Source organism: Schistocerca piceifrons, chromosome 4 (assembly GCF_021461385.2).
Source record: "Schistocerca piceifrons isolate TAMUIC-IGC-003096 chromosome 4, iqSchPice1.1, whole genome shotgun sequence".
NCBI lineage: Eukaryota > Metazoa > Arthropoda > Insecta > Orthoptera > Acrididae > Schistocerca > Schistocerca piceifrons.
Window position 1 is genome coordinate 200,378,918 of NC_060141.1, and position 26,424 is coordinate 200,405,341.

At 39.7% G+C, this 26,424-nt stretch overlaps 1 protein-coding gene across 4 annotated transcripts in view; it reads left to right on the forward strand.

Annotated features, from left to right (window-relative positions):
- LOC124795204 (major facilitator superfamily domain-containing protein 10) overlaps nucleotides 1-26,424 on the forward strand; it is a 152,004-nt gene that overhangs the window by 57,770 nt on the left and 67,810 nt on the right. For all 4 annotated transcript variants that reach the window (XM_047259112.1, XM_047259113.1, XM_047259111.1 and 1 more), the window contains 5 exons: nucleotides 3,245-3,403; nucleotides 3,503-3,685; nucleotides 14,156-14,261; nucleotides 17,806-18,026; nucleotides 22,947-23,037. In XM_047259112.1, coding sequence (XP_047115068.1) covers nucleotides 3,245-3,403; nucleotides 3,503-3,685; nucleotides 14,156-14,261; nucleotides 17,806-18,026; nucleotides 22,947-23,037 — 760 coding nt within the window. The remainder of the gene's footprint in view (nucleotides 1-3,244; nucleotides 3,404-3,502; nucleotides 3,686-14,155; nucleotides 14,262-17,805; nucleotides 18,027-22,946; nucleotides 23,038-26,424) is intronic.

Genomic DNA, 26,424 nt, shown 5'->3' on the forward strand with positions numbered 1-26,424 from the left:
TTGCAGATAGGCACAACGACTGTCACAAATTAACTTGGGCCAGTAAGGCCTTCATAACACACGCACACACACACACGCACACACAACTGCAGTCTCTGGAAATTGAAGTCACACTGCGAGTAGCAGCACCACTATGTGATGGGAGTGGTGACTGGGTGGGGGTAAGGTGGATGCTGGGGGAGGGGGAGGGGGAATAGTAGGGTAGGGGTGGGAGATAGTGAAGTGCTGCTGGGGAGTGCCCAGGGATGGGAGTATGCAGTCGGGAGGTTAGATGGTGGGGGGAGGAGGAACAGAAAAGAAGAGAAGTAAAAAGACTGGGTGTGACTGTGGAATGAGGGCCGTGTAGCGCTGGAATGAGAATAGGGCAGGGGCTGGATGGGTGAGGACAATGACTACTGAAGATTGAGGCCAGGAGGGTTACGGGAACTGAATTGCACATGTGGGAACTTTGCCTGCAATATATCCTATGTTCCTGTAAGCCTTCTGGCCTCAACCTTTGTTAGTCATGGTAATCACCCATCCAGCCCCTTCTCTGTTCCCATTGTAGCACTACATGACCGCATTCCACTATTGCACCCAGCTGTTTTTTTTTTTTTTTTTTTTTTTTTCCGCCCCCCCCCCCCCCTCCCCCCGCCTCCAGCCCACCTCCCTCTCCCTGCCCTCACCGAGCGAGGTGGCGCAGTGGTTAGACACTGGACTCGCATTCGGGAGGACGACGGTTCAATCCCGCGTCCGGCCATCCTGATTTAGGTTTTCCGTGATTTCCCTAAATCGCTCCAGGCAAATGCCGGGATGGTTCCTCTGAAGGGGCACGGCCGACTTCCTTCCCCATCCTTCCCTAATTCGATGAGACCGATGACCACGCTGTCTGGTCTCCTTCCCCAAACAACCAACCAACCAACCTCTCCCTGCCCCAGCCTCCTACTAATACCCACCACCCCCCCACCCCACCCAGTTGCCTCTCTCATCGTGCACTTGTGCTACTGGCCACAGTGTGGCTTCAGTTGCGAGAGACAGCAGTTTTGTGTGTGTGTGTGTGTGTGTGTGTGTGTGTGTGTGTGTGTGTGTGTGGTGGTTTTTTTGAAGGCCTTATTGGCTGAAAGCTAATTTGTGACAGTCTTTTTGTTGTGCCTATCTGCAACTCATCGTCTTGGCTATAGAGGGTGTCCCATTTATCTTGACCACCCTAAATAACTGTTTGTCCAGATGCAAATTACAGAAGTTTTCAAGCAAATGTTCTTTAACCGTTGGGGACTTTATTCAGCAGGATTGCCTTCATTGTAACTTTGTGTTTTACAAAGATATGAACAGCGGTATGACTTTTTTAAATGGCACCCTGTATTTTTTATTAGGTAATTTATTTCCTCTCCTAAAGGCCTATTCAAAAATGTAACACAGGTATCATTCACTGAAATACAACATTATTAATTACGTAACACAGCACTGACTTTGAGCCCGGGATCACAAACGTCCATTTGCTGGAGTTGTCAGAAAACAAATGAAAATCAAGTAAAAACATAACACAAAATTGACTTTGACTCTCCTGTACCACTCCTTCAGAGTGGTGACCCTGGTGTACTTGTTGACTGAAAGAATTATTTACTTTTTCCAGTGTTGCCTGCTAAAGAGAATTACAAGCAGGCACAATACATTCCAGCATGTCCTCTGGAGTTGTTGGAATATGGCAGTAGACAACATCTTTAATGCATCCCCAAAGAAAAAAATTCCAGAAGATTTAAATCGGGAGACCTGGCAGGCAAAGTAACTGTTCCTCCTAGACCAATCCATCTGGCACGATACCATCGGTTCAGAACACGACACGCACATGAGGCATTATGTTCTGGACATCCATCGTGTTGATACCACATAAGCATTCTGGTTCTTAGCGGCACTTCATCCAGAAGCAGAATAATTCATCTGAGGAAGTTGGCATACACTGTGCCGTTTAGACTACCATTGATGAAATAATTGTAGAACCAAGCAACCCACACCAGATGTTCTCTCCATTGACGCTGATGTTCCACCTGTCTAAGCCATTGTGGGCTGTCACTGGACCATTAATACACATTCCTTCTCTTTACCTGTCCTTTGTTTGAGAAGGAACATTCATCGGTAAATAAAACATTGGAGAAGAAGCTTGGGTTGGCAAGTATTAGCTGCTGTGCCCACTGACAGAACTACACGATTCTGGAAACCGTTCCCATGCAACTCTTGATGTAGGTGTACATAGCAAGGATGGAACTGGTGATGTGTAAGAATACGATGTACACTGGTTTTAGGAATGGCAATCTCGTGTTCAAGCTGTCGTGTGCTCACATGTGGATTCATAGCAACGGAAGCGAGAACAGTAACTTCGGCAGCTTCGTCTGTGTGAGTACTACGACGATTGCATTGTTGTGGATTGAAACTTCCCATTTCCTGAAGCATCGCAACAAGACGAGAAAACATCCATCAGGAAGGTGGGTTCTTGTGAAGATATCGCTCTCTGTACAGTCCCGCTTCCTGTGTAGCATCTTGCCTACCTTCAACAACATGTTGATGCAGTTTGTAAGGAGGACAACTTTTACTGTATGCCTACTCTACACAACAGTATTTAAAAGGACTAACTACTGTACTAAATGTACCTGTACATAAGAAAACAGTATTGCAATTACTGGTCTGCCAACTTACATTCCCCATAGATGAGTCTTCTCTTCATTGGTGTACATTCTACTCGCACAACTCTTGAGCTGACGATGGTTGATGGAATGATGGGTGTGCATTCGACTTGTGTTTATATTTGTCCTCTGTCATCGTCAGCAGGTGGATGTGTTCCATTAGCCCGAGTACCTGCTCTAAACGCTGGGAACGTCATTCTTGTGTTATTTAATTAATAATGTTGTTTTTCAGTAAATGGTACACTGTGATACATTTTTGAGCAGGTATTTAGGAGAGGAAATGAATTACCAAATAAAAAATATAGGGTGCCATTTAAAAAAGTCATACCGCTGTTCATATCTTTGTAAAAAACAATGCTACAATGAAGGCAATTGATGTCCCCCTGACGGCTAAATAACATTTGCTGGAAACATTTTGTAATTTGCATCTGTACACACAGTTATTTAGAGTGATCAAGACATTGCAAGTATTATTAAGAGCAGGAAATAATTATAATACTGCTTAATTAGATGCAGAAACAAATTTAAATGCTTAATGTTCAGGTACTGCAAGTGTTCTTGTTCAACTTTTGTAATTTTTGTTTTAGATTGGAATTTCATTTTCTTACGTGCTGTGGGCCTTGTCGAGCTCATTTTTGCTTTTTGTTTTTGCAAGAATTATCGGAGGAATAAGCAAGGGAAATGTTAGTCTGTCTATGGCAATCATTACTGACATATCATCATCTGCTACTAGAGGACGCGGGATGGTAATTGAATTTTTATTGCTTTGTCTTAGTTGTAGAATGTTTCATGACATCTGTATGTGATTTTTTTTTTTTTTTTTTTTCTTATTTTTCCTGTTCAAGGCCCTTGTTGGTATTGCCTTTTCTGTTGGCTTCATAGTTGGTCCTGTGATTGGAGCCATGTTTGCAAGGTGGGCACAAGGCCAGTCTGGTGACTGGTTTGTCACTCCGGCACTGTTTGCTTTTGGATTATCGCTGCTTGATGTGTTATTTGTTACGCTGTTTTTTAAGGAGACTCTGCCAAAGGTACACATCTTGAATTTTTCTTGTAACTCCTTGTTGCAATATAGCTTTCAAAATGTGTAATATTTCTTCCTGCTAGTGATCCATTCCTGAAATGAAGACACATCATTGCAGAGAGAGAGAGAGAGAGAGAGAGAGAGAGAGAGAGAGAGAGAGAGAGAGAGAGAGAGATATTTAACTTTTGTCTCTCGTGCCCTTATAAAATTTATATACTGAATGCTATGCGAGTGCATAATGGTTGTTGGGATATGTGATTCCTTAATAGTTTGGTGAGAGGAAAGGTAGTAGTTGGTAGCAGTAATATAGCAGACTTTTTGTCACGCATTATTACGCTGCCTGGCAGTTGCTAAGGAATGACTCTAAATTGCTACGGGACAACCTATAATTGCTACAGACCACCTGGCCAGTGATAGTAAAAGAAAATGTGCTGGTACTGCGAACGGCTGAAAGCAAGGGGAAACTGCATCAGTAATTTTTCCCGAGGACACTCAGCTTTACTGTATTGTTAAATGATGATGGTGTCCTCTTGGGTAAAATATTCCGGAAGTAAAATAGGCCCCCATTCGGATCTCCGGGCAGGGACTACTCAAGAGGACGTCGTTATCAGGAGAAAGAAAACTGGCATTCTGCGGAACGGAGCGTGGAATGTCAGATTCCTTAATCAGGCAGGTAGGTTAGAAAACTTAAAAAGGGAAATGGATAGGTTGAAGTTACATATAGTGGGAATTAGTGAAGTTCGGTGGCAGGAGGAAAAAGAATTTTGGTCAGGTGAATACAGGGTTATAAATACAAAATCAAATAAGGGTAATGCAGGAGTAGCTTTAATAATGAATAGGAATATAGGAGTGCGGATAAGCTACTACAAACAGCACAGTGAACACATTATTGTGGCCAAGATAGACACGAAGCCCACACCTACTACAATAGTAAAAGTTTATATGCCAACTAGCTCTGCAGATGATGAAGAAATTGATGAAATGTATGATGAGATAAAAGAAATTATTCAGGTAGTGAAGGGAGACGAAAATTTAATAGTCTTTGGTGACTGGAATTCGAGAGTAGGAAAAGGGAGAGAAGGAAACATAGTAGGTGAATATGGATTGGGGGAAAAAAATGAAAGAGGAAGCCGTCTGGTAGAATTTTGCACAGAGCATAACTTAATCATAGCTAACACTTAGTTCAAGAATCATAAAAGAAGGTTGTACACATGGAAGAATCCTGGAAATACTAGAAGGTATCAGATAGATTATATAATGGTAAGACAGAGATTTAGGAACCAGGTATTAAATTATAAGACATTTCCAGTGGCAGATGTGGACTCTGACCACAATCTAGTGGTTATGAGCTGTAGTTTAAAACTGAAGACACTGCAAAAAGGTGGGAATTTAAGGAGATGGGATCTGGACAAACTGATTAAACCAGAGGTTGTACAGAGTTTCAGGGAGAGCATAAGGGAACAATTGACAGGAATGGGGGAAAGAAATACAGTAGAAGAAGAATGGGTAGCTTTGAGGAATGAAGTAGCGAAGGCAGCAGAGGATCAAGTAGATAAAAAGACGAGGGCTAGTAGAAATCCTTGGGTAACAGAAGAAATATTGAATTTAATTGATGAAAGGAGAAAATATAAAAATGCAGTAAATGAAGCAGGCAAAAAGGAATACAAACGTCTCAAAAATGATATCGGCAGGAAGTGCAAAATGGCTAGGCAGGGATGGCTAGAGGACAAATGTAAGGATGTAGAGGCCTATCTCACTAGGGGTAAGATAGATACTGCCTAAAGGAAAATTAAAGAGACCTTTGGAGATAAGAGAACCACTTGTATGAATATCAAGAGCTCAGATGGAAACCCAGTTCTAAGAAAAGAAGGGAAAGCAGAAAGGTGGAAGGAGTATATAGAGGGTCTATACAAGGGCGATGTACTTGAGGACGATATTATGGAAATGGAAGAGGATGTAGATGAAGATGAAATGGGAGATTAAATACTGCGTGAAGAGTTTGACAGAGCACTGAAAGACCTGAGTCGAAACAAGGCCCCGGCAGTAGACAACATTCCATTAGAACTACTGACGGCCTTGGGAGAGCCAGTCCTGACAAAACTCTACTATCTGGTGAGCAAGATGTATGAGACAGGTGAAATAACCTCAGACTTCAAGAAGAATATAATAATTCCAATCCCAAAGAAAGCAGGTGTTGACAGATGTGAAAATTACCGAACAATCAGTTTAATAAGCCACAGCTGCAAAATACTAACGCGAATTCTTTACAGACAAATGGAAAAACTAGTAGAAGCCGACCTTGGGGAAGATCAGTTTGGCTTCCGTAGAAATATTGGAACATGCGAGGCAATACTGACCCTATGACTTATCTTAGAAGAAAGATTAAGGAAAGGCAAACCTACATTTCTAGCATTTGTAGACTTCGAGATGGCTTTTGACAATGTTGACTGGAATACTCTCTTTCAAATTCTAAAGGCAGCAGGGGTAAAATACAGGGAGCGAAAGGCTATTTACAATTTGTACAGAAGGCAGATGGCAGTTATAAGAGTCGAGGGGCATGAAAGGGAAGCAGTGGTTGGGAAGGGAGTGAGACAGGGTTGTAGCCTCTCCCCTATGTTATTCAATCTGTATATTGAGCAAGCAGTAAAGGAAACAAAAGAAAAATTTGGAGTAGGTATTAAAATTCATGGAGAAGAAATAAAAACTTTGAGGTTCGCCGATGACATTGTAATTCTGTCAGAGACAGCAAAGGACTTGGAAGAGCAGTTGAATGGAATGGACAGTGTCTTGAAAGGAGGATATAAGATGAACATCAACAAAGCAAAATGAGGATAATGGAATGTAGTCGAATTAAGGCGGGTGATGCTGAGGGAATTAGATTAGGAAATGAGACACTTAAAGTAGTAAAGGAGTTTTGCTATTTGGGGAGCAAAATAACTGATGATGGTCGAAGTAGAGAGGATATAAAATGTAGACTAGCAATGGCAAGAAAAGCGTTTCTGAAGAAGAGAAATTTGTTAACATTGAGTATAGATTTAAGTGTCAGGAAGTCGTTTCTGAAAGTATTTGTATGGAGTGTAACCATGTATGGAAGTGAAACATGGACGATAAATAGTTTGGACAAGAAGAGAATAGAAGCTTTCGAAATGTGGTGCTACAGAAGAATGCTGAAAATTAGATGGGTAGATCACATAACTAATGAGGAGGTATTGAATAGAATTGAGGAGAAGAGGAGTTTGTGGCACAACTTGACAAGAAGAAGGGACTGGTTGGTAGGACATGTTCTGAGGCATCAAGGGATCTCAAATTTAGTATTGGAGGGCAGTGTGGAGGGTAAAAATCATAGAAGGAGACCAAGACATGAATACACTAAGCAGATTCAGAAGGATGTAGGTTGCAGTAAGTACTGGGAGATGAAGAAGCTTGCACAGGATAGAGTAGCATGGAGAGCTGCATCAAACCAGTCACAGGACTGAAGACCACAACAACAACAACAACAAACCATACCATACCATAGAATGTTCATGAATGTTGTTGGTATGGCCTAGGTGTTATGATGTGGGCAGGCATTATGTACAATGGGCAAACACCATCGCATATCTTTGAGCAAGGTATCATTACAGCATTGCGATAATGCTGGGAAATTATTCTGGATCATATCTGTCTGTCTGTCTGTACGATAGGACCTGACCTTTTGTTGATAGGCGACAGTGTCCTACCACACAGTGTGGCGTTTGCCTTCTTTATTTCTTCGTTGATTGTCCTCAGTGTCAACATACTGCAATGCTACACTGACTGATAAATGGGGTTTGTAATTTTGACACTGACTACCGTAAATAATGTAGCTGACAGGTGCACAGTAGCGTTTCGCATTTCTTCAGTTTCGCAGTTCTTCACTTTTTCACTTTTGCAGTTCACAACCCCCCAATAATACACAGTTATATGGCCAGTGCACTGTTGTTTAACTTCCAATAAACCTCATTAATAGGTTGTAGGCAAACATCCACATACTCATACAATAGTTTACTGTTGAATATCTGTGAAAAGTAAAAAACATAACCACATAATTCGCACTTCTTTCGGAATAATTGGGTATGTATGGAACAGACACTGTTATTGTTTTAACAAACGGACTAATTGTATTAAACTTTCTTCACAGCTAAGTTGATGGATTGTTGTTATAACCAAAACAGTTTTTTCATCAGAAACTCGGCCGTGGACTGACTGTCTCAGGACTAAAAATCGGGCCCTTATATATCCTCACAATCATAGGTACTGAAACTACACAATGTTTGAAGTTAACCGAAATTACAATTAAAACTTAACTCATTAAATTAACTGAACACATCAAAAAATTGGTTCTTTTTAACAGTTTGTTCTACTACAAGTGTTAGGCCAAATTATTTGTTTAAATCATGAAATTAACAAATATCATTACGCAAACAATATTTTTGACAGAACTGTTAATTACTTTGGAATTAATTAAGGCTGGCTTTGCTAACATGTTTTCGAATAGAGCCAAATAGATCCTTTAAGAATACAATTAGTTGTTCCTCCAAATGTTTATAATCAGTATGTAATTTATATTTTTTATAACCCAAAATAGAATTTAAGGTATGAAACAATTACTAATTTCACTCTGTAACAAAAGTATTAACTAGGCATAACCAAAATAAATTAGAAAATCAATTATATACATAAAACTAAGCACAAAATCAGATCTGGTGTTATATTCTTTAAAACTGATGACCAACCTTTCTCTTTTATGAAAATGCAGATTATTCTCACATATGTTAATGCTAATTAGTTAAAAGTGAAAAAACGAGTTTAAGGAGGCAGATGGCAAAACAAGGGAGGAAGTAAAATTACCCCAGCTTGCTTTGTCACAAGAGGACCACTGATGTTGGTTGCAGAGGAAAATGCAGATGTTGAAAGTGTGGCATGGCCTGTATACTGCCCGGACCTAAGCCCTATAAAGCATGCCTGGGGTGCTCTTGGTAGATGTGGTTCTCAATCAACACCCACTCCCTGAACCATGCAAGAACTGAAAACGGAAGATTGGGGCAATACCCTCCAGTTAATGGTTTGGTGGCCAGTATGAAAAACAGGTACAAAATGTGCATTAGTGTCCAGGGAGCACATATTCCTCACAGACAGTCTGAAAATGACATTAATATTACGGGTTTTCCTGTGACGAATATCAAGGTTATTTACGCCTGTTATCCTGCTTGCCCTCGTACTGAAACTGTACCATTTTTTGTTATAAATATACCACCACATCTCTGTTACATATCTACTATGTTTCATGTCAGCCATCATTACCTGTGATTATTCCTGTCGAACAACATTTCTGTCCCTTAGAAGTTGTGAAGCAGTGTACTTTTTGTATTGTTTTTCGATGGGAGGTAGGAACCTGCAATGCAGTACAGTGAATTCTTCAAATTGGAGCTCATTGATACCAGTGCAGAGTGAGAATTGTTACTTTTGGGGCTTGGATGTTGCAACTAAGCTGTTGAAGTGTGTTCCTAGAAATCGGTGTGGTTATAGAAAGAGAATGGTACTTGCATGTTCTGTTCCCATTTCAGGTTTAGCGACTCTTATTAGTTAAAGATATTAAATACTTTTTAAAAGAGCAGTTATGATTACAGAGACACTGCATGATAAACACTTCGTGAAAAAGTTGAAACTACAAAATAAATGTACTTTGGCAGTGTACACCAAAAAATTGTAGTCAACTATGTGTAAAATTGCTGAGTATTGGAGTTTTGGTTCTTGGGTTCATTTTTCTCAGCAAATACAGTAGTGCTGTGACTCTGAATACGAATAAATGGTGAGGCACTTATGTCCTAGAAAAGAAAAACAATTTTTGTAAGTTAGCCAAATGACTGTGGGGTCAATTTTTGTCAGTTTTTACAAGATTATTTAATATCGAGTCACAATCACTAGAAACTTGTTCAACTGTTAACTGGTTTCAAAGTTTGTGTCATGATTAGATAATCAGCCCTATTGTGGCTCTTGATGTATTTGGGGATGTTTACTTTGGTAGCCTGCTGCAGTTAAATTTCAGTCGCTGGTCAGAAGGTGACCAGTGGTTTCAGAACATTACTAAAGGAGACACCCCAAATTGTTAAAGAGTGGCAGTATATATATTGCAGTCAGCAATATCAGTAAAAGTTGTTTTTCATTGTGACTGAACATAAAATTGTCTTGTGGAAAAAATATTTATTTTGTATATGAACAAAAATAATCAATGTCTGCACCATAATATGGAATGAAAAAAGGATTGGTGTGTTGGTGAAGCCAATTAACGTGAAAGCTGAAAAAACTTGGTTGTGCTGAGACTGATTTGTAGCTTATCCCAAGTTTTAGGCTAAGTTAGAATAAGATAGTGTTACTCACAAAAATTAAATTAATGAACTTTGTTGTTCCATATATTTGATTCTTTTGAATGTCACAAATTATGTGGTTGTTTTTAGGTTGGTACATACTAGCACAGCTTAAATTAAATCAATAATCTTGGTTGTCTAAATATTTGCCCATTTCTTCAGAATGTTACAATTTCAGAGATTGTGATACATTGATGTGAAAATGTGACAGTTCTCTGTGTCAACTGCTCCTTCATTGGCTGCATGGAGCCAACAGTTGACGTACCCTCTTCCCTTCCCATCATACATTGCAGTGAGCACTAACAACATCACAGTACGATACAAATATACACACAATTACTCCTCTATCAGTGGTACAGACTTTCACCACCTCTCCTCATGGCAAAAGGATTGAAGGGAAGGAAAAGGACTAGTGAGATTTAGGAAAGGGGGCCAGTTACAGAAATGTTGCTCAGAACACTGGATCAGGGGAGATTACTCATTGAGCAAGTCACCCTTGACCCAGATTTATTGGTTATTTTTTTCCATAACTCTTGCCCCTTCCTAAACTTCACCAGTCCTTTTCCTTCATTCCTTTTCCGTTCCCATCCTCCCTTCTGCCAAGAGGAGGAGCCACTGGGCCCAAAAGCTGGTGCATTTTCACACCTTTCATTTTTTTATCCTGCTGCTGCTGCTGCTTTGTTACATGTTTGTATGTTACATCTACACCTTCTTTGCAGACCAGCTACAATGCAAGGTGGCTGCATCCTCCTTATGACCATATTTTTTCTGTTATGACACTTCAACTGTGAATCACACAAATATTTCAGGTTCTATGTACTATTTTCACTTGTGGTTGAATCTTATTGTTTCATTTCATATTTTGATGTGTTGTTGCCAGCCTATAGAAATTTTGTTACTTTCATTTACTTCAAATGTAGTGTTTTGAAGTTAAGCCTTGTTGATTCTGAAGGCAATCTATTTTGGTGCCCTTAGCACACTAGTGTTTGTTGTTACCCTATTTGTCTAGCACAAAATTAATATTTTCAAAAGAATAATTTTAAAGGTTCCCCTCATAATGTTTTATCGCATGGAATAAGGTAAATAAAAATTATTCTCCAGCCAATAGTGCAGTGAAAAGTCACATTCTTGAGTAAATCACAATAATACATTACCATTAATGTTGATGCCAGTATCACTGTCTTTGTGGCATTAGTCTTAAATTTACTGACATCAGACAGAGTAGAGAATTCAGATGGGTGTGAAGATTGACAACCATTGTAAGTGTTGGAGAGTTTAGAATGGATTTAAAACTGCTCAGCCACGGTTTCATTTATTTCATTATGAAACCTACAGTTTAGTAAATATGATAGTATGACTTGTGCTATCATTTCAGCATTCATATTTCGTCTTGGAGATTCCATGTAGCCTTAGCGTATGGAATTTGCTTCCTATTTTGCCATATATTTACTAATATTTTAAAACTAGATTAAACTGGATTCTAAAATGCCATATCATTTCAGTAGTCCATGATGTGTTGATTTTTTCATTGACATACATTCCATCTGCTACAACCCTGTTTCTGTATTAGTCTTTTGATTTGTAGAAGAGCGCTAAGTTGACATCAGATCGCTGGGAAAGCATGAAGAAGTGCATCAGCAGTGCTAAGTTGCTTGCCTTGTACCTAAATAATTAGCTTCAGTTATTAGTAGATACTTCAGTTCTTTGTTGTCTGTTAGAATTGTCTCAAGTAAATTGTATCGAATAGTTATCCTATTGTGACAGCTAGGTGGTACTGTGGTTGTGACATCTGAAAATCGGACACACATTTGTAAAGAATACATTCCAAATCCTTAACTAGTCATCCAGATTAAAGATTCTTCTGAATGACTTAAGGCAAAAGTCACAATGATTCCTCTGAAAATGTCACAGCTGATTTCCTCTCTCATTCTGAGCTTGAATTCTCTGTTTCCACTAAGTTTTTAATTGCCACTTCATACTATTGAGAGGTTTGTCTTGGTATGTATATGTTTCTGTTCGTTGTGCTATTTGTATCAAACAAAATCAATCACTTGAGAAAACTAACATTACAAAGAGGGACAATGGTTGGCCAGTACTTACTTTCAGGAGGTAGGTATTCAAAGTACTGCTGGTAGACAACAAAAAAAAAAAAATTTATCATCCTATTATTTGGAGCTGTCAGTTTTTCTTTACAAGAATGTGTGGATTGGGAAGGGGGTAAGGATGAGAGGGTCACAGCTGTTGGGTATGCGTATTTCAGCTATCGCTAGCAAATTTTGCTGTGCAGTTTTGTTTTCACATAGCTCAATGTTTGATATCTTATCTCCTGAGCTGTGTGTCTTCAATCCTATGATTCTGCATGTACATTCAATGGTATATGTGAATACTGTCTGCAAAAGGTGTCATGAACAGTTAGTAGTAAAGAAGCAATAAATTAAAATATTATGCCTGATGTGGCAGTTTTACTGCATTGTGGTGATAATGTAGTAAGCCATTAACGTTTTTCCTTTCGCTGTGGGGGAGGGGGCATCAGCGAGAATCTTTTCCACACACATCCCTTTGATAAGTAGGTGGTTCTTCCCCCACAGCATTTCTTTCCAGACAGTAAGTGATACGTGTACAAAGTCTGGTTCAAATCGATCCAGTGGTTTAGGCGTACGTACATACATACATACATACATACATACACTATGTGATAAAAATTATCTAGACACCCCCAAAAACATATGTTTTTTCATATTAGGTGCATTGTGCTGCCAGGTACTCCATATCAGCAACCTCAGTACTCATTAGACATCGTGAGAGAGCAGGTTGGGGCACTGTGCAGAACTCACGGACTTCGAACATGGTCAGGTGATTTGGTATCACTTGCATCACATGTCTGTACGCGAGTTTTCCACACTCCTAAACATCCCTAAGTCCACTATTTCCGATGTGATAGTGAAGTGGAAACGTGAAGGGACACATACAGCACAAAAGCGGACAGGCCGACATCATCTGTTGACTGAGAGAGACTGCCGATAGTTGAAGAGGGTCGTAATTTGTAATAGGCAGACACCTATCCAGATTGTCACACATAAATTCCAAACTGCATCAGAATCCACTGCAAGTACTATGACAGTTAGGCGGGAGTTGAGAAAACTTGCGTTTTGTGGTTGAGCGGCTGCTCATAAGCCACAAATCACGCCGGTAAATTCCAAACGATGCCTCGCTTGGTGTAAGGAGCATAAACATTGGATGATTGGACAGTGGGAAAACGTTGTGTGGAGTGACAAATCGCAATGTGATGATCTGATGGCAGGTTGTAGGTATGGTGAATGCCCAGTGATCGTCATCTGCCAGCTTGTTTAGTGCCAACAGTAGAATTCGGAGGTGGTGGTGTTATGTTGTGGTCATGTTTTTCATGGAGGGGGCTTAAGCCCCTTGTTGTTTTGTGTGACACTACCACAGCACAGGCCTACATTGATGCTTTAAACACCTTCTTGCTTCCCACTGTTGAAGAGCAATTTGGGGATGGCGATTGCGTCTTCCAACACGATCGAACAGCTGTTCATAACACACGGCCTGTGGCGGAATGGTTACACAACAGTAACATCCCTGTAATGGACTGGCCTGCACAAAGTCCTGACATGAATCCTATAGAACACTTTGGGGATGCTTCGGAATGCTGACTTCGTATCAGGCCTCACCGACAGACATCAGTACCTCTCCTCAGTGCAGCACTCTGTGAAGAATAGGTTGCCATTCCCCAAGAAACCTTACAGCACCTGATTGAGTGCATGCCTGCGAGAGTGAAAGCTGCCATCAAGGCTAAGGGTGGGCCAACACCATATTGAATTCCAGCATTACTGATGGAGGGTGCCACAAACTTGTAAGTCCTTTTAAGCCAAATGTTGGATTCTTTTGATCACATAGTATATGTATATTTTTATAATACATACGGATTATGCTACTTGATCAGCTGCTGCTACTGATAACAGTGATGAGATAACTAATGGTCAGTCTTCATTTCAAAAAATAGGGCATTGCAGATATTTTACTTTCTTATTTGAGAATGCATTAGGATTGTGTGTTTTTTATTTTTTCATCAGAACAAAAGGGCAAGTTCTGTGGCTGGAAGCTTAGGCCAAGCAGCTGCATACATCAGCATTCCGGATTTATTTCTCTTCAGGGCTGTTAAAAACATCTCAAAAGAAGGTAAAGAACTCAATAAATTCAGAATCAAATTCTGTATGGTAATATTCTAGATAGTAGACAAGATCTGTGTATGAAGAAAGATGATATGGTGAATTAAATACTAACAACTTGCCAGAGCATATAAAATGTCATGTAAGAAATTTATTGAAGTTTTAAACTGTATTAAATGACTTTCTGATTGTGTTAATTTAATTGTACTACACTTAAATTAAATGTAGTTTACAACAGATAATTAAATGTAATACACGTCCCTAAGGTCACTCTCCACTGGATGCTTGAAGTGATTCTTGTTCTAAGGAGAAATGTTTAATGCCTAGTGTTATACATGCAGTTACAAGCACAACTCATAAAATAGTTTTTTTTCATGTTATGATCATCAAGAGATAATGCCAAACCCCCTCCTCATTCCTCTCTCCTCATTCTCCCCCTTCCCTCCCTCCCCCCTCCCCTTATCACCTCCCCTCCCCCTCCCCTCCCTCCACCACCCCTTCTCCCCTCCCTTCACCCTCCCCCCTCCCTTCACCTTCCCCCCTCCCCTACCTCCCCTCCCTCCCCCTCCCCTACCTCCCACACCCCCGTCCGCTCCTTCCCCCTCTCCCTCCATCCCCCACCCCTCCCTCCCCCACCCCTCCCTCCCCCACCCCTTCTCCCCTCCCTTCACCCTCCCCCCTCCCCTACCTCCCCTCCCCTACCTCCCACACCCCCGTCCGCTCCTTCCCCCTCTCCCTCCATCCCCCACCCCTCCCTCCCCCACCCCTCCCTCCCCCACCCCTTCTCCCCTCCCTTCACCCTCCCCCTCCCCTACCTCCCCTCCCTCCCCCTCCCCTACCTCCCACACCCCCCTCTGCTCCTTCCCCCTCTCCCTCCATCCCCCACCCCTCCCTCCCCCACGCTGCCTCCCCCACCCCTCCCTCCCCCACGCTGCCTCCCCCACCCCTCCCTCCCCCACGCTGCCTCCCCCACCCCTCCCTCCCCCACGCTGCCTCCCCCACCCCTCCCTCCCCCACACTGCCTCCCCCACCCCTCCCTCCCCCACGCTGCCTCCCCCACCCCTCCCTCCCCCACCCCTCCCTCCCCCACCCCGCTATGTACATGATAGGTGTAGCATTTTTGCAGAAAATAGGTGACAGAAGTATTTTTTTCTCAAATACCAGCTTGAAGTGATCACTGAGCTGACAATATTTGCAAATGGTTCTTATATCAGTAAAATGCAAAGTTTTGTTAAGATTACTCATTTAACATTCAACACATTTTAAAATTTGCAAGAGTACTTTAATTGCAGTTGCCAAATGATGATGAGTACTGGATTGAACTATGCTGTTTCTGAGGAAAATTGGGTGAAGGTATTAAATTACCTGGAAAAATAATCTGTGGCATATTGTGCCCGTCTGCATCCATATTTCATGTGTCAGGGCAGACTACTTTTCTCAAACACATTGTCATTAGTCATGCTCAAGCTTTTAGGAGTGTGATAAGTAATGTGAACAAAACTTTGTATTTACGTACGTGATGTGTGTAACTGGTTAACAATTGGGAGAATATATAGCTTGGTGTTAGATGTTTGTATTTAATTTTAACAACTGATTCATTTCTAAAGGCAGTTCCCTACTTGTGTTGAGTTTAATGTAGACTCCATTCCACAATGCTACTTGGCAGCAATTTTTTGCATTAAAAACAAACAAAAAAAAACCTCAGTAGTTCCAAACATGGGACTTCTTTCACCAAATAACTTCACTTGACAGACTGGCCACTGAGATGCTGATACATGGACTATCACATTTACTAATTACAAAGCATATTGAACTCATTTTTTCCCAAAAGTTTGCAGGTTCACCTTCTCAATGAAAATAAAGACATAAATAGCTTCCAAAATTGCAGTGAATATACCAATTGATGATATAATCAGCTGCTCCTTTAATTTGTCTTTAAAAATGGCTACTGCAGTTTAGCACCTCAGATGACCACGGAAGTCAATATATGGTCTCTGTCGTCTTCGATACAGCATGTGCACATCATAACGACGTCACACTTGACACTACCAGCATGCAATAAGACTTGCACTACTGTAGGTACCTCTCTTAGAGATCAGTTCCAGTTTTGAGGAATATGGCAAGAGTGGCTGGGATTAATACTGAATATCATGTGGATACTGATGGAAAAAGTCTCTATCTTCATTTCTGACAACAGGTTTGTCGCTTGACAGATCTCCTGAAATCGGATAATGTTATTTGTGTGTTGTTCTGTGAAGTATCGTAACAAGATGTTAAGGTGTTACGAAAAAACTTCAGGAAGAATGATAACAAATGACCTGATATGATGAGCAATTGTCTCTGTCAATTGAAATTTTCCTGCTATGGATTCTTCACTCTACAAGGTATTTGTTTGTCTGCACTGTGTTCTCTTTGTCTAGGCTTCCATGCCTTTCAGTAAAAGCGAAACCCTTACATGATAACTTGGCTTCCATCTGTTGAGGCCCCCTTTCTCTCAGGAACTGGTAGAGGTATCAAATTGAAACTTGTCAAATACTGTGGTATATACAAGGGTGGTCTTCCAGAGGATTTCTTGAAAGGAAATAAACGTTTTGCCTGATGCCAGTATGTCATACACTGGGAAGCCCAGTGCCTATTTTTGCCAAAATTGATTGATTCACAATTATTAAAATGTTCTGGTCTGTTATGCCATTGTTGAATGGATTTCGCATTTAACCCAATATTTTGTCCCCATATGTGAAAGACATTTTCAAAGGGGAGTGTAGCTTCTTTGAGTGTCCGATTCACACCCGACTCGGTAGCAACCCAGGGTGTGAATCGGGCACTCGAAGAAGCTACAATCCCCCTCGGAAATGTCTTCCACAAATGGGGACAAAACATTGAGTTTATATGTGAAATCCATTCAGTCACAGCATAATAGCCCAGAAAATTTTATTGTGACATTTCTGGCCGAGAAAGTTGACATTTCACAATTAATAGATTCTTCATGTTTTTCATACAGAGTAATCATTCTTGGACATAGAGCATTCTGGAAGAATAAAAAGTAGATTTTTCACTATAAATACTGGTATGTATTACATGTGTTTTTAAACCATAACTGCTAACATTAGTTGTTTCATTTGTCTGTGTGTTTCGCTCGCACATCAGCAAAACTGAGGAAAGTGTCCGTAGCTCCTTATGGATAGGGGAAGATAACTCCATATGTTACTTCCTTCTGTGGTTGCACCTAGCCACGAATGTCCTTGATAACTGCATGCACTAGAACCATAATTTGAAGAAACTTTTTAAATCATAAATGTGTTAAAACACTAAAATTTCTCCTGATGATGAGGACAGCACACATGCAGGAAGGGAGTAATGAAAATTGAGTCAATCAGGATTTCATACTCACTGATGACCTTCAAGGTTATCGCTTACAGTTTGCTTTATTATGTGTTTGGAGAGACCATTAGGTCTAATTACAAATAATATTGAAATTTATTTTGTTAGTTAATATGCCCTGTTAAAATAATGCTTCGGTTTTGAAGTATGTGATAGTTTAATTTTCATTTCAGATTTAAGAAAGCTACAAACCTTGGGTCTTATTTACTTCGTATATCTGTTTTTGTATTCTGGTTTGGAGTTTACTCTGACATTTTTGACCCATCATAAGTTCAACTATACTTCCATGCAACAAGGTTGGATGTTTTTTGTCATTGGTTTGACAATGGCCGTCATGCAAGGAAGCTACGTTCGCAAATTACCTGAACATAAAATTAAGCCAACAGCAGTGCTGGTAAGTTATCATTAATATAACAACTGTGAGTGTACATTGTGTCTCTAGTTTAAGGTTGAATGAGTTTATTTAAAAAAGGAAAAAGTCATTTACCAAAACCCGATGATCAAATGAACACATTAGTTTACTGGTTACAGTTAAACATGACCGTGTTTACTCTTCCCATTGTTGATGAGGAGAAGACAGAGGAGGAAGTGCACAGGCTGTTTTAAAATAGGACAAAAGTATGAATTTGCATGTGTTAAATTCTTCCTGCACCTCCTCCTCAAAGTAAGCGCTCAGGTACTTGACCAGTTGTATTTTTCAGTCATTTTTGTATAGCAGGACTGTTGTGAGGTCAAGAAGAAAAACCAGACAAGTGCAAGTAGGACTTGAGCTCTGAGGGTTCCATAAAAGCTTAATCATGTTTTTTGATAACGCTGACATTTTTGTGTGGTTCAATGGCCTGGTGCAATTGTTTCAGTTGGATGCCACATTGGTGACTCACATGTCTCTTGTGCCAGTTATCCAACTGGCAAAAGGGGACCTATAGTTTAACATATAATCTGAACCATGTGTTGTTTCTGGCAACTCTTGATGTGGTTGACAGATCAAAATGAAAATTGGAAAATCTGTTGCCCGAAAGAGATAAGACACCATGATCTCTCGGTTTCCAGGCACGCTTTTAACCACAAAACCACCAGGCTAAAAACATGTGGCAAAATACACATTAGATTTAAAAAAGTGGTAATGAATGTTGTTCACCTCAAAGCGGGACATCCATTTTAACACTCAACTCCTCTGCACCACACCCGGTGGCGGGAGTGGCGACTTTGAAATCTTAAATAGGAACCCCTATTTTTTTATTTATTTATTATTTTGGATTCTCCATGAAAAAATATGTAACATTTGTATGAAACATTTCCTTTGTTTCATGATAAATGGTGCTGAAATCAACACATATGAATATGGGGTGACAATTGTTGCAAAAAGGTTAGTATAATGCTATCATGTGACACAATCTACCCTCCCACGATGCATTCTTAGACTAGATTTAGCATTACCAGGAATGATGACATGGGCATAGTAGTTGTGTGTTCCCTTCTGGGTGCTTGATTTTGCTGAGCCCCCTTGCCTCTCATTATCTTGGGGTGCTCGCTTACTGAGAGTTCCCTTGCCTCTCAAGTGTTTCAAGGTAGCAAATGTTTGAAATGTTGTCCATTGTTTCTAACGCACATTGCAACTCTGTATCTGAATGACTATCCGACACGTATTAGTGTGTCTGCTCTAATGTTTGCACATTAATTGTGAATTTGCTGCCACATATCTTCGGGGGTTTTTGGTACATCCATGTAAATGCTCTCTTTTAGCCGTCGTCTCTGGAAAAAATCAGCAGAAGTCAAATAAGATGAACAAGCGGGCCACATTTGAGGACCACCTCATCCAATCCATCAATCTGGATAATTTAGATTCAAAACTTATTGAGCTAGCCATGAATAATGCACTGGGCTCCATCATGTTAAAACCACATATCCAGTCTTGTTTGAAGTGGGAACTTCGTCCATTAGTATGGGTAAAACATTATCCACAATGTCGCTGTAAATTTGAGCAGTCAGATTACCTTCTATGAAGTATGGGCCAGTTACATGCGAACTTAAAATGCCACACCAAATGTTGACACTCCATGGGCATTGATGTTAAACTTGCTTTACTCAGTGGGGATTCTCCATTGACCAATAATGCATATTATATCGATTCACGTGCCCACAATTCGTAAAATGTGATTAATCAAGAAAAATATCTGTGCAATGTAATTATCATTGACTGCCAGTTGTTCCTGTATCCAGTTGCAGAAATGAAGGTGATTGTGTAAATCATCACCTTGCAGTTCTTTTTGCAGCGATAAATGAAATGGATGCCATTTGTATGCATGCAGCATGCATAGAACACTTCTTTGTGAAATTCTTGAACCTTGCACAATTTGCAGAGAACTAATGTGAGAATTTGCAGCTACCACAGCTAAAACATTACCAGTGTTATTTTCGTTTGCCACAGGTCACGGTTGGACTTTTTCTCTAGGTTTAATGCTTCCCATTTCAGCAAACAGCTAGACAACACTGTGAAATGCCATTGCAGACGACTATTTCTATTTGAGAACAGAGTAGCATACCTTTGATGAGCTTTGTCAACGTTTTTATGAGCCTCAAAGTATGCGGCAATGATATTGGCTGTCTCTGCAATCGTTAGCATAGTGGAACAATTGCGATGAGATGTGTACAGTCCGAATCATTGAAGGCAGATGCTCAGTCTGTGGACTGAGCGCATGATCACAGTCAGTGTTTGTGGGAGGTGTCACATGATAGCATTATCAAAAATATCAAAAAAGTACTCAGATTGTCTTAATCGGATATGTATTTGTTTCAGGTAGTACTGTTTTAGGGCACTGTCACCTCATTTACAAGTTTGCTGAGTACAGTGCCATCTATCATGAAACAAAAGAAATGTTTCATATAAAAGTTGCATATTTTTTCATAGAGCATCCAAATCTGCAATAAAAAATAGGGGTACCTACTTGAGATTTCAAAGGCACCTCCCACCCCCAGGGGGTTGTGCAGGGGGATCGAGCTTTATGTTACTGGAGGTGAACAATGTTTATTACCACTTTTTTTTAATCTGATGTGTATTTCACCAAATATTCTGACAAACAGTTTTAAATGCCTCATCCTATAGATAGTTCATTATAGGGTTTGATGGGTGTGTTGGTGAGTATCAAAATTGGGCATAAATGGCCACATCTTTTGGCTGCATTGATTTACAAGCCTATATTTCTTACACTACCGAGGAACCATAGCCCTAGTACCTGACGTACATTTCAGCTTGATACCTGTTTCTGAGTAAAGGGGTCTTGACTGACTGACTGACTGACTGACAGACAACAAAGGGATCCTGTAGAGGTTCAGCTTTTATCGATTGAGATTTGGAATACTTTAAGTATGTTAAGAATATTGAACTTTATGTACACTGATGGAGAAAAAGTCACAACACCAAAAAATATGCATGACTGGAGGCATATCTGGTTATCAAGCAGGCGAAGGCAACATGTCAACACACTGCAGAGCATGTTGGGTTATTACAGCGGTATGTGTGCGAGTGTTATCATGTTGGAAAACACCCCCTGAAATGTTGTTCATAAATGGCAGCACAACAGATCAAATCACCAGATTGATGTACAGATTTGCAACCAGGGTGCATGGGATAACAATGAGAGTGCTCCTGCCATCACACAAAATACCACCCCATACACTAACTCGAGGTATAGATTCAGCATGTCTAGCATGCAGACAGGTTGGTGGCAGGCCCTCAGCCAGCCTCTTTGTAACCAAACAGCCTTCATTGGCACTGAGGCAGAACCAGATTTCATCAGAAAACTCATGCAGACCTCCACCATCCCCTCCAGTGAGCCCTTGTTTGACACCACAGAAGTCGCACATGGCAGTGGTTTGGTGTCAGTGGACTGCACACTAAGAGAGCAACTGGCTCAGATCTGTCCTTGAAGTAACCAATTTGTAGCAGTTTGTTGTGTGATTGGTGCCAACTGCTGCTCAGATTGCTGTTGCAGATGCAGTACTGTGCACCGGAGCCGCATGCTGATCTTCCCTCTCAATAGTGCCATGTGATCATCCGGAGCATGGTATTCTTGTGACTATATTTTTGTGATGACTGCTGCCAGCAGTCATGTACATTGGCAACAGTTCTATCAAATCTTTCTGCAATGTTGCAGAAGGAACATCCAGCCTCTCGTAGCCCAGTTACATGACCTCGTTCAAACTCATTGATAATGATATCTGCCACCTTAAAACATTCTTGACTATCATCAACTCGCCACATCCAATCCCAGAGGTATTTAATGCTCATGGCCTTTGCAGTGTTTATGTAAAACAAACCTGATTTCTATCCTCATAGTTTTGCTATTGATGTGACTCCTACGTGACTGGCACGCAATTTGAATGGGCATCATCTTTCAGATTTAGAAACACACAACTCCTTCTTAGTGTTGTAATTTTGTACTGTTAGTGTATTTATAACTTTGATCCTTTCATTTTGGAAAAAGTGAAATAGATATTTTTACCTAAAGTGAATTGTGACAAGAGTCACTTGAAAAAGAGGTAAATAAAAATTTGTGCCATCTGTGAGGAACATGACATGATAGTCAGTGCAAGTGGTGAAAGACAAAAAAGCATAGTGAACGTCTCAAGAATACCAGTTCTGCATGCAACATTGATACGCACTTGCAATCATTGTTATTGTAAAAATTACCATTAGTAGAAAGAAAGGGTGCATTTAATGGCATTGTTTTATCTGAGTAAAGAAGTGTGAAAATGTTTAGTTTGGGGTGAAACAAGGTACTACAGTTAAAATTGTTGCAAAATTTATGCCCACAATGCTTATGGGCAATGATATAAGTAAGATATGAAAATGTATGTAAGTTCTAGGACTGAGAGATGTAAGGAATAAAACAACAAAAAGGATGCAAGTGTGGGCATTGGAGGGGTAGAGAGATGTTCGAATAAGCAGTGAATGTTTGCACAGAATGGGAGGAAATGCATGTGCATGGAAAACACTGTGGAAAGTAAGAAGAAAGAAAACATAGTTGTGGCCTATGTGTGTAATGTCTTCCTAAACAACTTCTGTAATCTGACGAGGGTTTCATAATCAACTTGGGAGTAGTATGTCACAGAGCTTCCCAAACTGTAGTACTAGTGAGCTATGAAAGCACCCTAAGGGCTTTGGGATAAATGAAACTTGTATTTAAAAATATGTACATCAGCAAGAAATTGACTTCATGTGGTACATATAAATTAATTTCTTTGCATTTGTAGTGATTTTATTGTAAAACTCAACAGATGTGTAATGAAGTATAGTAACTTGTTTCCTTTGCAGGGCCTATTACTAATTGTACCAGCATTCATCGTCACAGGATTAGCTACATCTGTCATAGGCTTGTACATTGGGCTCCTGCTGTTTGCTGTCTGTAAGTAAATGCATCAAACTTCCTAGAGGTATTGTGTTATATGGAGGTGAGATAGGCACCTGGCAAAAATATGGGCATACAGGGGGCGCAACAACAGAGAGAGAGAGAGAGAGAGAGAGAGAGAGAGAGAGAAAGTCAGTCAGTTTAAGAATTAAGTCAGTGAAGTACTTGAGTTGTCCTAGCCCTTGTGTTCATTTCTTCTTCATATACGAAGAAGCCTTTCCCCGTACCTGTAACAACACGTTGTCAGCTTTATATCTATAGTGTCATGTTGTCCCAGTACTATTATAAAGAGAGAGCTACTTCTGAACAGACATATCTAACAAAGCTGATATGGTAACATTACAATAGGTCCACACAGCTGTCACCTGCAAAACTTGCTTCTGTGGGTGATTAATATTACTATGGAAGCAGTTAGTCATTGTGCCTATTCACAGCTGTAATGTGTTCATCTCAAGTTGGACACTTGTGTAAACAAACATATGCTCCTACTGTTCATTGGCTGCCTTACTCAAGCATCTGGTGTCTTAAGCACACTATTTCACCTTACAGTAATTTTCTGTCAAGGAACGTCTTAAATGAAAGATCGGCACTCTATCTTGAGAAGTGTTAAGGTAGTTTTAGTACCATTCATATAGGTTGCAAATAACTGTGTCAAAGTTTCGGATGAATGAGCTGATTAACAGCATTGGCACAGCTTTCCATTTGGTTTTTTTTTTTTTTTTTTTTTTTTTCAAAATGTAATTTAATAGATATTCATTTAAACAGCTTTGATGATAATTAAGACATTGCTGCTGCCAGTGGCATCTTTTAAATGCAAAAATACTTGAGATAAAAGAATGGGTGAAAGCAGACTGTCAAATTTAGCCATTTTGTTGATAGAATACAACACAGCTGATAATACATGACTCCTGTGGCATAATCAAAACAAGGAAATGCAAAGTAAAATTGTAATAAATACACACGTTATCTCAGGTCTTGATTATAGCCAGTTTTTTTTATTTGATAAAATGTGTACTGTTAATAGCTTATGAGTAGCAAATAAAATTTGTTCATAATACTAAAGCCAATGTACATTAGCTGCCATAACCAATGAGGTAATATAATAACTCTGCAAAGTAGAGGTTATTTATGTCCTGGTACAATGTTTTATTTGGAAATAAAGATGATTGTAATCATTAGAAATGACAAGTCATGGCAGGGCAACAGCAGAAAGAAATTTGCAAGAGGTTTAAATAGCTTATTATGTCTGGAAATCAGGCCTGAGGATAGATAATTTTCCAAATTAATCCTCTTTCCAGTGATTAAAGAGGCTAAGACTAGAAGGGGATGTACAAATTGATCCTAAAATGCTGTAACTGAGTAAAATAATAATTGGGTACCAAATTTGTATAATAGTTGTAAGCATACTGACCTATATATATATATTTGACCTTGGTAGCTGCTCTTTCTGAAATGAATTGGTTTAGTAATTTGATTGTTAAATAGTAAAAACACTGTGAAGATTACCTGGAAGTCTTTTCACTTTATTGATGGTTGGCACATCATGATGAGCAGCTCTCACTAATAGCTTACGTAATTGGTATTTCACAGGCACCTACAATTCACACACATTAACAGTGGCAAAATGTGATCCAATTTCACCATTAAACCTGGTCACATAGTCACTGCACTTACTGAATGTTCACACATGAACAATTCATGATACTTGCACATTGATATTTATAATAAAGTGAGTCTCATCTTAATAGCACATTTGACTGGAATTGTATGGCTGACTGATGATACACTAGAATTTTGGAGTGATCATAAGGTGGTGGTTCGTTACTTAACCGTGATCAACATGAAGAAGTTCCACAAAAACATTGACACACAAATGGCCCCCTGTTTGGAACCCACAAAGGACTGACAAAAGCATTTTTTATCAAGCACATCTATATAAACATGTATGATTAATAATCGAAATGTGATAGCATGTTTTATTTATAACAGGAAAACTAGCAGAATAACTCTGAAATTGAATTAAGTCATGGAGTAATGTGGTTTAACCATGGGTTGGAAAACTGAAAAATCAACAATGTTATGTGGACTATATTGTGAATACTATGCATACTCCCATGGGGATTCACAATTCCTGCCAGAACTGGCTAAATTGAGGAATTTATAGATTGAATAATTAGTGAACTAACTTGTTTTCCTAGTGCAAGTGGATATTTTTGAAATTTGAAAAATCAGGGCTACAAAACTATAGTATGAAATGTTGAAAATAATTACAAGTGAAACATTTTGAAAGATGCGAATTTTGATAACAAATATTTTTTTAAATAGGATGTTTCTGGTCACTCCAAATTTTGTTTCCACATGTTACCTCTGAGTCTGAAATTGTGAATATTTGTTAATAAAAATGTTTTCTGTACAAACCAGTTATGCTATAAGTATTAGTAACCCGGAAGTTACACTGAAATATAAGATTTTGAGTGTCTCTGACTGCATAATAGAAATAGAAATGAAGTCCCATGCTTCTTGACAGAGCATAGGGGAATGATGTGGGAGACCCACAACGGCATGCTAGGCAAGGTCCTAGTGGAGGTGGTGTGCCGTTGCCATCCTCCGACTGTAGTGGGATGGATGGATGGATGGATGGATGGATGGATGATGACACAACACCCAGTCATCTTGAGGCAAGTGAAAATCTCTGACCCCGCCGGGAATCTAACCCATGACCCCGTGCTCGGGAAGCGAGAAAGCTACCGCGAGATGACGAGCTGTGGACTCGTTGCATAATAAAGAAGCTAATTTGTGGAAAAGTCATCTGTCATTCAAAAAATGAGATCAGATAATAAAAAAAAAATCACTCTTAGTAATGACGTAAGAACAAGTGGATGGTTCCAACTTGCTCTGTTACGTAGTGAATCTCTTTCCCTTAGAATGACTGCTGATATACATTACTTGAATGAGAGTCTATTGTCATGGACCAGGAGTACATTTGAAACTGCTGACACAGTTTCACTTCCAATGAACTGTCAAGTTAGTTGCTGTCTGTGGAATTACTGAGCTCATTGCAAAGTGTTTTTGGTTACATGTTCTTTCATTTGATCTTGCTGTCATGACAGTACAAAAGTGTCAGTTTGTTTCTTTTTTTCCACCAGTATAAAGCAATTGGAAACATGTCATTCTGAACATTTTGCCATGTTGTGCAAATCATTCACAGCAGTAATTTGCCTTTTCCAGTTTGGAATAATGCTTAGCCACAGTGATGGAAATGTATGCCGTTTAAAAAAAAAAAAAAAAAAAAAAAAAAAAAAAAAAAAAAAAAAAAAAAAAAAAAAAAAGAAGTAGTTTACTAAGTTGAGCTATGCGTGTGGTTTCCATGCAGTACCTCGCAGC